Below are 11,844 nucleotides of genomic sequence, written 5' to 3' on the forward strand. Positions count from 1 at the left end.
GAAGAATTATCAATTCGGTCGGGTTGTTAAGGTCATGCCAAGATCACACCCCCTCACACACCACAAACATCGTTTTATTGATGTTGTGAATGGAAATTCCCAGTTGCCCAATAATTGTTATAAAATGTAAATTCAAAGCATTGAAATTCAATCAAATCATTATTTATTATTTATAACTTTAATTAATTGAATTTACAAACAACAACTATTTATATCTATTATGATGTTCAAACAAAAGACACTAACTCTATCATTATTTACTATTGTATTAATAATACTTTGCTGTGCTACCAGGTCATTGGCAGCTGACGATTCACATTACTTTTTAAAAACAACTGGAATAGTATGTGTTAATGATCCCTGTGGATCTTGGAGTGTTGGAAAGGTCAACTCAAGAACTGGTGCTGCTACAATCGTTCATCAATTGAGAGTGGATGAGAGTGTCGACTACTACCGTACTAGTCTAATTGATTCCGAGGAGGAACAAAGAATCCTTTATGGTAACTTGGAGAACATCACTGTCAATTCACTACCTGCGGTAAGATTCAATATCTTTGGTGGTTATCGTCTAATGGCCCTTGCTGCTGCCGATGCAAAGTATAGAAATGGAAATTATTTAATACTTCAGTATGTATTTAGAAAACTGTTAGTGAATACTGAATGAATACTAACATTAGATTTAAATTAGGGGCACAACTGATTGGCAACAAGTAAACTATCCATCAATTAATGGAAACTACTCTGGTAATTTGGTGAATACCTATTCAAATTATCAATATATTGATAATAATTGGATGAACTACAAGTTGCTTGGTGAGGATTGGAATCACAAGGCTATTATTCAAGCGTACACTGATAAGAAGGGTGATATGCGTATCACTGCCATCTATGCCAACATTGATGACCCATCTCAAACATGTTTACCATCACTACCAATTGATATATGTCTTCCTCAGCTGTTTGAACAGGTTCGTGTCTACACTCGTCAATCCAGTAGATGTGTAGTGTTCGATGGCTGTGTCAAGAAGGAAGTATGTTCAAATGTTATTGGTCAATGTTTGCCAGGCTATCGTCTAGTATCCATTCCACAGAGACCATTTGGATGTCCAAAGTACTATTGTGATCCTGACTTCCTCTCTACTACATATAACAATTAAACAATTGCAAATGAATGATCGTGGGGTGCACATGAGCCTAATTTGGGCAATCCGATATCACTTTTGTGAGAAGGGGCTTTTTGTTGTTGAGATAAACAATCACAATTTGGAGGTATGCCCATTATGCTCTGTTTAATTTATTAAATGCTTCGTTTATAGGATGTAATAAAGAATGATCATTATACAACAATGATTGTTAAAGTCATTTAGAACCATCCGAAATATTACTTAAATATAATAATAATAATGCAACCAAATGTTGAAGATGAACAATTCCTACCATCATACCATCGATCGGAAGAGTCGATAGAGTTCATAAAGATCTCTGATACCAACCAATCATATTCTCCAAACACGGTTGTTGACAATAACATTGTTGAATATGGTTCCATAAATAATAATGACATTAATATCTCAATCAATAATAACAATAATATTAATAATCATAATATAATCAGTATAAACAAATACTACAAGGCAGCATCTTCAACCTCTTCCTCTTCTCGATTCAATAGGATTATCATGGATGATGGTGTAGCCTCTGGAGAACTCTTGGTTGACCCGCCCAGACCCACCGGTGTCCTAATGAAACTGATATTCTTGTTCCATCCAAGTCTACTGCTCCTACTTGTACTCCCCAGTATACTCAACTTTTGGGTACTGTTCATTGCAGGCACTGGATCACTTCGTCCATTCTCCTATATAGTATTTCTGGCCACACCAGCCATCTTCCAACTTATAATGTTAGTCTATCATTCACGATCATGTGTGTTCCTTACATATGGTCGACAAGCAATAGCAAGGAAATGTAAGTGATCTATTCATGACATACAATCATCAAACATCAACTTCTAATACTTATGATTATACTATAATTAGATCACTTGAACTGTGGAGGCGAACAAAAGTACCAACTGATAGACTTACAAACACAGACAGTGGTGGCATTGATGGATGCTAGTAGAGTGTCTGATGAGACTGCTATGTATCTATATATACCAATCAGTAACAAGGTGTACAACATGTCGTACTATGAGTCAACGTTTAGAGTGAATGCTGCAGGTCATTGGCAGGTAGTGTTCACTTGGAAGGCAATGTTAAGTGCTGTCGTCTTTGGTCTGTTGGTGAGTGAGGTGATCCTTCTTGTCATCCTTAGACATTGGTTCATGATGTTGTTTGCTTGATCAAATAAACTTATCTAAAGATAAGTACTTGCACTAATCTTATTATCTCTTTACAACTTAAACTAAAAGACTCTTGTGCACAAGTTTCGAAATAAATATCTTTTGAAAAGTAGTCCCCCTTTCTTCGCATCTCCGAACCCCCCTCACAGACCCATGTTCATGCTCATTCTGTGCCCTTTGCCTTGATCATAGTTATCTGTACCCGAACAGATACAATAATCTATAATCAATGGACAATAATAATAATAACAATACAGTCAATAATAGTAAGAGTATCAACTCTTCAGGCTACTTGGGAAAAAGTATAGGTGATTCACTAGGTGGAACGACATCAGGTGGTTATACACCGTTGGTGCTGTCACCTTCTTCGTCACCCAATAACAGCATGACCTTCCTGTCGGCCACCAGGAACAACCCCAAACTCACATTCAAACAACTGTTGCCAATGATATCGACACTGTTCATGGCAATCGTCGTCACGACAATGGTGATCCTCACTCGCAACTACTCGGCCAACAACCTACCCAGCATCACAGCACCCTATGTAATAGTTGAGGATGATCAACTACTGGAAGTTGCCTTCTCCTCAAGGAACTGGCTGCTGAGTGTCAACCCAACAATCACAAAGTTGGACTTTACAGTGATGGTGCTCAATCCTGTTGGCTCATGGTCAGTGGCCTCCTACAATGGTGATGTACTGGCCAATGCATCCAGTTGTGTATACCTCCCATTCCTTGCTGCTGCTGTTAAGTAAGTCTACTACCCTACCCTTTATGTTTAACCTCACTCACTAACTCAATCACTCAATGACCTCATTCATAGTTGGTGTCTAGGTGGCAATCAAGAACCACAATGTCTTCAACCGGCAACAGGACCAATGATGAATGACTTTAGCTCAATCTATGCTGGTATCATTGTGGATCGTATATCTGGAGCACCAAACACCAACATTGAAGAGACCAACTCAACAGCCTTTACCACATGGATGCACAAGCGTAGATATGTTGAGAACTTCCTCGAAGAGAATGGTCTACTTGGCAATCAAAGCATCTTTAACAAGATATATCCTTCAAACTCTGGTCCAGTGTAAGCCTCATAATCATTCAGAGTTAATCGAACGTATGGATGATCATGATTACTCACATCTCTGTATACAACACAATAGCGCTGCCTACACTGAAGCTTTGGCACTTGAGATTGTTGGACCAAATATGATGAACCCATTGGATTCAGCTACTTTGATGCTATACATGATCCAAGGTGGAATAACACCAGATGGACAATCATACATGACTGACCTCTTGTCACGTCAGACCTTCTCAGAGTACACTTCATTTGGATTTGGCCTGCCACCTGGAACCGTGCTTCACTCGATCATTGGCACAAGCGATACTGATGTCAATGAGATCGCCCATATCATCTTGCCCAATGGCCGTCAGCTCATCATGTCGGCATTCACCGACGGTTACGAGAACTTTGGCACACCACCATACCAATCATCCATACTGGGCATGTTTGCTTCGAGACTTATTCACGGCATGAACTTGACCAAGGGTGACCCAACCATGATCATCATGGACAGCTCACAGACTGTGGTGGTGCCAGAAGGAGGATGGAAGACTGCACAATCTAAACAGGCGTACAACAATACCTACCTCTACATTGATGGAGGTGGTGTCGTGCCATTTGTCGTCATGTGGAACTTCCCCATCAACACGACGGGCCTCTACGAAGTGTGTGTCTGGTTCCCTGCAGCCACCAACCAAACGACTACAGCAATCTACACGGTCACCACCGGTGATGAGTCCTATCTTACCTACCAATTCATCATTGACCAACAACACTATGGCGCCAGATGGATATTGCTAGACTCTTTCTACTTTGTCGCTGGAACAACGCCAGTGATCCACATCTCATCACTGGGCACACCAAAAGGGCAAGTGATCGTAGCCGACGCTGTCAAGCTCACAATGTGGCCAACCACCGATGGCATTCCAGGTTTGGCAGAGAACTATGTATCTGAGAACTATAACTATGATCTAAGTAGTTAGATTGTTTAGAGGTCACACCACACTTGACTGTAGTCATGGCCATCATCAATTGCAGTAACAGTGTAGCATCAATACCATTCCATGTCAATCAGTTAATTCCATTCACATTAATGGGACGGGATGACCCAACCCCATTTCTATTCGTCAATCAATCAATTCAATTCAATACCCATCCAAGTAGCAACAGACAATCAACCTGAACAATAATCAATCAATCAATCAATCAATCACCCAATATCAACAGTCGCCATGGCAACAACAAACAAACAACAACATTTCAACAGCACCATGGGTTGTAATTTACTCGCACTGAATGAAGAGGCATAAGTTCTTTGAACTTCTCTTAACGATAACGTTGACCATTTCAACAGAATAACATTTGTGTCATCCACCTACTCAACTCTTTTGTTCTTGTTCTTCATCTTCTTCATCAGTCATCATCCAATAGTTGTATAAGCATCAACATGTATAAGATGTAATTCATAACATCATTTCAACAACATCATCAGCAGACCTTCTAAACAACAACCATTCCTCCACATCAGCTGATCCAACACCTTCACACACACACACACACACCACCACCTAATCAACCAACACTTGTATCTGTTTCAAGTTTCTTCGTGGTTAGTGTATGTGTTGGATGGTGATTGAATGTTGCTTGTGATGATCAGTATGTGATCGCTGGAGTTAGGAGGAGTTGCCCTTGTGGAATATGGGGTATTGCCGGAGGGACAGAGAACAAGTAGAAGGATAGGGCTGCACTACGCTAATGAGCTGTCGTCAGATATTCATTACTTATATATATCCACGGTGGAAAGTTAAGTGATAGATGGGTATAAACTGATTGATAGTTTGATTGATTGATGCTGATGTGTCAGCTGCTCCCTCACACACCAGTGTACCTCCTCATCATCATGGACTGATGTGGATGGTGCTTGATTGTTGGTTTCATGTCGACAGTTTAGAGATGAGGAACACAACATCAACAACATCAACAACACAGAGATAGAGAAGAGAGGACGGATATATTATAATACGGAACATTATAGCATATATACAAGAGATAGAGAATATTGTCAAACACGTTAACTTGAATTGGCGTTGTTGTCCAAGGTCGTCTACTACCTGATCAACAACGGAGGATCATTCTATATGTGCGTGTGAGTGATAATGTAATGATGATGATGACAAATGATACATCATTCATTTCAGAATGAGCCAAAGGGTACCAAGACAACAGTTCCACCAGCTGTTGCCACCATCATTAATTGATCACAAGCTAATATTGAGATTAGAGAGGGTTGGTAATTAATTAATATAATAATAATAACAAACTATATTGCCAATTCAAACTTGTAATATATATATAATATACCTTTGTATTAATAATAATATTTATATATAACTAATAATGGGCATAAAAGAGAATGTCAATAATGCCAAGTTGTTTGTAGAGATATCTTCCGATGCCCAAAGGGATGAGGATAATAATACAAAGTCGACAGCTAAATCGCCAACAAATATACATAATATCTTATCGAATAGCAATGAGCAAGATGTTGATGATGGACTTGAGGATATAGACTTGTCATCTGATGATCTGGCCGAGGAGGAGGAGGGAGATGGAAATGATCAGTCAACAAACTCAACAACTTCGATAGGTGATGTAGCTACATCACCAACAACCAATGAACACAGCAACAATGCTGCTGCCAACGATACCATTGGGACCGCCAGTGACATAACCAACGATGATTGTACTCAAGGTTCACAAGTGGACACCTCGACAAACCTGTCCACACTCTCGCTCGACAACAAGGACACAGCCCTGAGTCAGCGCCAGATACTTATTATATTCTCGGGACTGGTGATGTCCCTGTTCCTCTCCTCTCTGGATATGACAATCGTTGCCACCGCCCTGCCAGCCATCAGTGAAGACTTTGGAAGTCTTGACCAGCTGTCCTGGGTGGTCACCATATATTTGCTGACATCAACATCTTCATCGCCGCTCTACGGCAAATTCAGTGACATATTTGGAAAGAAGTTGATGCTAATGTTCTCGCTGTTGACCTTTTTGGTGGGATCGTTGCTGTGCGCCACTGCCACAACGATGATCATGCTCATCATTGCCAGAGCCATACAAGGTGTTGGTGGTGGAGGACTGATGTCTGCCGTGATGATCGTCATGGTGGAGATTGTGCCACTGCGCGAGCGTGGCAAGTATCAAGGCTTGATTAGTGGAGTCTATGCAATCTCTAGTGTGATTGGACCACTGATTGGAGGCACATTCACCGACCACATCACATGGCGTTGGGCATTCTGGATCAACCTCCCACTTGGCGTACTGGCAATGGTGGTGGTGTTCTTTGCACTCAAGATACCTCAAAAGGTGATACCATTCCGCAAGGGCATCAAGAAGATTGACTTTGTTGGCACATTCTCCTTGGTGGTCAGCGTGATCAGCTTCTTGTTGGCACTCAGCTGGGGTGGTCAGATGTACAGTTGGTTGTCACCGATCGTTCTTGGTCTGTTTGGTGGATGCATCCTCTTCTTGGCAGTGTTCATCGTTAATGAGTACAGATTCACACGTCATCCAATCATTCCAATGGAGTTGTTCAAGAATCGCAACTATGTCGTCTGCAGTCTGGGCTCATTCTTCCTTGGCTTCATCATGTTTGGCGTGATCTACTACATTCCACTTTACTTTCAAATAGTTGGTGGACTAAGTGCAACATCATCCGGTCTGCAGTTGCTGCCCACCATGATGGGCATCGTTGTGATGGGTGTTGTCTCTGGCTTCTTGATCACAAGATTTGGACACTACAAGTCCTACCCGATCATTGGTACCATAATGATGACTGTTGGTACCTTCCTCATGTCTCTGTGGTCAACTGGTGTGTCATCGCAGGCTGTATACATTGGATTCCAGCTGTTGGTTGGTAGTGGCATCGGCCTAACCATGCAGATCCTTACAATGGTCGTCCAGAACTCTGTAGAATACAAGTACGTCTCCATCGCCACTGCTACCATCAGCTTCTTCCGCACGATCGGTGGTGTTGTTAGTGTCTCACTGTACAGCGCAATCCTGATTGCAAGCTTCCACAACAACCTGTCTTTGTTGCCACCCGACATACTAGGTGATGTCGATCCATACACATTCCGCACTGAGCTCCTGACATCAATGGCTGATGGTGCCCAAAAGACTGCCTTCCTCGATGCCTACTCACGAGCGATGAGTACTGTATTCATTGCTGCTGGACCATTTGCCGCGATTGGATTCCTGCTGTCACTGGCCATCAAGGCAAACAAGCTCAGAACCACTCTACATAAGCAGAATGACAGTGAACAAGCTGTGCCAATATCTGCAGCCAACGAGAAGAAGCAAGCAGTCGATGAGGATGTTGACAAGTTGGATATTGTTATCGTTGACAACTGTGATAGTCCAAAGGAGCAGGTAGTCGTTGAGCTCGATAACAATAGAACTGGCAACAGCAAAAGTAATAGCAGCAATAACAGTGGAAGTCGATCGGAGAATGATGACGACGACGATGGAGAAGTTGTTGATGATGGTGCCAATAGAGTGGACAGTAGCATGGTGATACCACCACCTGTCATGGCACCAGTGTCCAAGTCATTGGCATCAAGCACCAATTGTAAGAGTATGAATAGTAGCAACAACAGTGGTAGTAGTAGTCACCAACCACCACAGCGCTATCAACCTATTGTTGTATAATAATAATAAATACGTACTGTAGAGTATAAATTTGCCGATCAGGATTGCGGTTGTTTGCCTTTATTGGTCATTGATTGTGTTGTTTTTGTTGTCAAACAAAACAAACAAATAAATAAATAAATAAAAATTGTGTTTCAAGTTCCCACGGGGTGTCTTGAGTGCTAATGAAAGAGTGGGTGTGAGTTGTGTGAACAGCACCTAGGTTGAACTGCACTCTGTGTCAGTCCTAACTCAACACAACAAACAACACACGCACTTTAGTCATTAGTGACATACAATAATCACAAACAAATATAACTAAAACAAAATAACTATACATATATAAAACAATGGTCAGAACTATTAAACAAATCAAGGCAAGAGAGATCTTGGACAGCCGTGGAAACCCAACTGTTGAGGTAGATCTGTTCACTGACGATGGTGCTATGTTCCGTGCTGCCGTCCCATCTGGTGCCTCCACCGGTGTCCATGAGGCCGTCGAGCTTAGAGACGGTGACAAGTCTAGATACCTTGGAAAGGGTGTCCTCAAGGCCATCGAGAACATCAAGACCATCGAGAAGGCCGTCATCGGAATGGATGTCACCAAGCAGTCAGAGATTGACAAGGCTATGATCACCCTCGATGGCACCAACAACAAGGGCAAGCTCGGTGCCAACGCCATCCTGGCCGTCAGTATGGCCGTGTGCAGAGCCGGTGCCGCCGCCTCGCAACTCCCACTCTACAAGTACATCGCTCGTCTCGCTGGTCGCTCCGAGACTCAGTTCATTCTCCCAGTGCCAGCATTCAATGTCATCAACGGAGGTAGCCACGCTGGCAACCGTCTTGCCATGCAAGAGTTCATGATTCTCCCAGTCGGTGCCCCAAGCTTCAAGGAGGCCCTTCGCATGGGTGCTGAGGTCTACCACAGCCTCAAGGACGTCATCAAGTCCCGTTATGGTCAGGATGCCATCAATGTCGGAGATGAGGGAGGTTTTGCCCCACCCATCCTCTCCAACAAGGACGGTCTCGATCTGCTCGTCCAGGCCATCCAAAAGTCTGGTCACGAGGGCAAGGTTAAGATCGGTATGGACTGTGCTGCCTCTGAGTTCTGCACACCAAAGGGATACGATCTTGACTTCAAGACCAAGAACAACGACGGCTCCCAGGTCATCTCTGGTGAGGCTCTTGGTGATCTCTACAGATCATTCGTTGCCCAGTATCCAGTCATTTCCATCGAGGATCCATTCGATCAGGTATGTTTGTTAACAACGTGAAAGAAGTGTACCAAGTATCATTCCTCTAACTCACTTACCTCTCATACTACTCCTTTATCTCAAACAAACAGGATGATTGGGAGTCATACAGCAAGCTCACAGCTTCAGTCCCAATCCAAATTGTTGGTGATGATCTGCTGGTCACCAACCCACAGAGAATCAAGGAGGGTATCCAGAAGAAGGCATGCAATGCCCTCTTGCTCAAGGTTAACCAGATTGGTTCCGTCACTGAGAGTATTGAGGCATGCACCATGTCACAGAATGAGAAGTGGGGCGTCATGGTCAGCCACAGAAGTGGTGAGACCGAGGACACCTTCATTGCTGACCTCGTTGTCGGTCTGGGAACCGGTCAAATCAAGACTGGTGCTCCATGCAGATCCGAGAGATTGGCCAAGTACAACCAATTGTTGAGAATCGAGGAGGAAGTCGCTGGTCACTCCAAGTTTGCCGGAGAGTCCTTCCGTCACCCATCCCTCTAAGTAGTGGGTCCCACTCCGCTCTCAAGCAGAGCAACCTGTTCAATTAGAATAAAGTACAACAACTTGTTCTTCATATACTATACACAGTGATGGATGATCATCTTTATGGGTAATGTACAATGTAGCGGCTCACATTCATGTCGATTGGGAGCTGGACTGTGTCCTCCTTCCTAAGATCTCTGCTTTCAGTCTTTCAAACATATCGTCTATAAAAGATGAATGATTGAATTGTGATGATGATAGGTTAGTAACCAATTTCCGTTGGACGACTACCTTGATATACACAGCTGCAACGTTACCATTGGATGTTGATGTTGGCGGTGGTAATATCATAACGCTCTGTGATGAGTCATCTGCACTTTGAGATTGTGGCGTTGTAGTAGATTGAGTTGCGGCGGATGATGAAGATGAGGATGCAGATGTACGTTTGGTCGCTCGTTGGGTCTTGGCCTTTGGCTTCGTCGTCAAATCCTCATGCTCATACAGTTCCCTGATAATCTCTTCAGTCGACTTTGGATTTAGACTGTCGCACTGACTGTTGTGTCGAAGTGTATACTCTTTGTGCCGAGTCTTCATAACGTCACGACTTCCATTCGTCCTCAGTCCAAGATTCTTGAGTGCGTCTTTAAGTTGTCGACTGTTCATTATTGAGTAGCAAAGCTTGGGTAGTGGAGTCAATCTAGGCGGTGTGATGATGGCCAGTTGCATTGAGTTTGCTTGACTCTTTGATGATGATGATGATAATACTGATTGTGATGGTTGTGATGATTGGATGCTATCGTCGTCGCAAAAGTCCCTGTGGCGTTGAAGGAAGGATGCTGATACCAACAGATCACATGATGGACACCTGACCTTATCGGGTAGTTTGATTGGTGCTGGAACATTGACATTGCTTTCGCCACTGCTTGGAAGTTGGTCCAGTATGTCTGAAGTGTCATTATCGCTGTGCTGTTGTTGTTGCTGCTGACTATCTTGACTCTTGTTTGGTGAACGTGATGATCTCTTCTTGGGAGCACCCATAGCAAGTGAGTCTGACCAAAGAGAGTTTGATAAATGAATGCCTTCCTTCTGTGATCTTGAACGAGTCAGCATCCTAGAGTTGTTTCCAGGTGATTGGTCATGTGATTGTTGACTGTTGTCATCAATGTTGCTATAAGTTGATCTTGACTTCTTCTCATTGGACACCTCTGGTGAATTGAAAGGTGATGGACGTTTCTTTGTTCTAGTGTTGTTGTTGATGTTCTTCTCTGGACTGAGATGTGAATTGTTGAGTAGACCATTCGCAAGATGTACTTTAAAGCATGTTATGATCTCATCCAACAGTCTGTTATTCTTTAGATCCGATGATGTTGCTGCCTATGTATATATATATATTTGTTAGGAAATAGGATTGGGAGACTAGATCAACGACGTCCAACATACCTTTCGACACAATGGACAATGTAGTTTAGATTGAGAAAAGTGTTTCTTAATACATAGTGAACAGTCTATTATTATTATTATAGTTAGCTATGTATATGATGTAGTTGTAGTGTTGTCCTTGAGGTCTACGTACAGTTATGTGAACATGAAATGATCATCATTGCAATGTCAATGTAATCAAAGCATATTGGACAACGAAGTAAATCATCCATCTTTGAAGGAGATGATGTAGTTGTCAATGATGATGATGAGTATTGTACTATTGCCTGTGAAGATGATGATGATGAGGTAGTAGTTGTATCCATATCATAAGTATTACTATCGATAAATAAACGCGCGAAGCAATGAGAATGATCAAATCACACACTTCCATTCATACCTAATCAAACTTCAGAACTCTTTCTTCAACCATTCATGTAATAATCTTTGAGATGGAGCTACACGTAACATATAAACACAGTACCAATTGCTTTGTATCTCTACCTCCAAAGTTAGTTCAATCACTGATCGCTCTTAGTGAAGTATGTGTTGAACGACAAGACAACAATAATCGTGAAGATGC

General features: G+C 42.4%; 5 protein-coding genes across 5 annotated transcripts; 4 read left to right on the forward strand and 1 right to left on the reverse strand.

Annotated features, from left to right (window-relative positions):
• Nucleotides 1–1,577: 1,577 nt before the first annotated feature.
• Nucleotides 1,578–2,335, forward strand: SAMD00019534_027360 (hypothetical protein; the record flags this gene model as incomplete). Its single annotated transcript, XM_012902034.1, has 2 exons — nucleotides 1,578–1,965; nucleotides 2,037–2,335. Coding segments are annotated over 2 exons (687 nt in total), but the record flags the coding sequence as incomplete, so codon positions are not given.
• A 232-nt stretch (nucleotides 2,336–2,567) lies between these two features.
• Nucleotides 2,568–4,377, forward strand: SAMD00019534_027370 (hypothetical protein; the record flags this gene model as incomplete). Its single annotated transcript, XM_012902035.1, has 4 exons — nucleotides 2,568–2,649; nucleotides 2,716–3,091; nucleotides 3,164–3,427; nucleotides 3,507–4,377. Coding segments are annotated over 4 exons (1,593 nt in total), but the record flags the coding sequence as incomplete, so codon positions are not given.
• A 1,429-nt stretch (nucleotides 4,378–5,806) lies between these two features.
• Nucleotides 5,807–8,128, forward strand: SAMD00019534_027380 (hypothetical protein; the record flags this gene model as incomplete). Its single annotated transcript, XM_012902036.1, has 1 exon — nucleotides 5,807–8,128. The coding sequence occupies one exon, from the start codon at nucleotides 5,807–5,809 to the stop codon at nucleotides 8,126–8,128; it is 2,322 nt and encodes a 773-aa protein (XP_012757490.1).
• A 329-nt stretch (nucleotides 8,129–8,457) lies between these two features.
• On the forward strand, nucleotides 8,458–9,860 carry SAMD00019534_027390 (hypothetical protein; the record flags this gene model as incomplete). Its single annotated transcript, XM_012902037.1, has 2 exons — nucleotides 8,458–9,360; nucleotides 9,453–9,860. The coding sequence occupies 2 exons, from the start codon at nucleotides 8,458–8,460 to the stop codon at nucleotides 9,858–9,860; spliced, it is 1,311 nt and encodes a 436-aa protein (XP_012757491.1).
• A 193-nt stretch (nucleotides 9,861–10,053) lies between these two features.
• SAMD00019534_027400 (hypothetical protein) lies at nucleotides 10,054–11,587 on the reverse strand (the record flags this gene model as incomplete). The annotated part of the gene is made up of 4 exons (XM_012902038.1): nucleotides 10,054–10,066; nucleotides 10,144–11,216; nucleotides 11,283–11,347; nucleotides 11,416–11,587. The coding sequence occupies 4 exons, from the start codon at nucleotides 11,585–11,587 to the stop codon at nucleotides 10,054–10,056; spliced, it is 1,323 nt and encodes a 440-aa protein (XP_012757492.1).
• Between the last annotated feature and the right edge of the window lie 257 nt (nucleotides 11,588–11,844).

This window comes from Acytostelium subglobosum (genome assembly GCF_000787575.1).
Source record: "Acytostelium subglobosum LB1 DNA, scaffold: scaffold4, whole genome shotgun sequence".
Taxonomy (NCBI): Eukaryota; Evosea; class Eumycetozoa; order Acytosteliales; family Acytosteliaceae; genus Acytostelium; species Acytostelium subglobosum.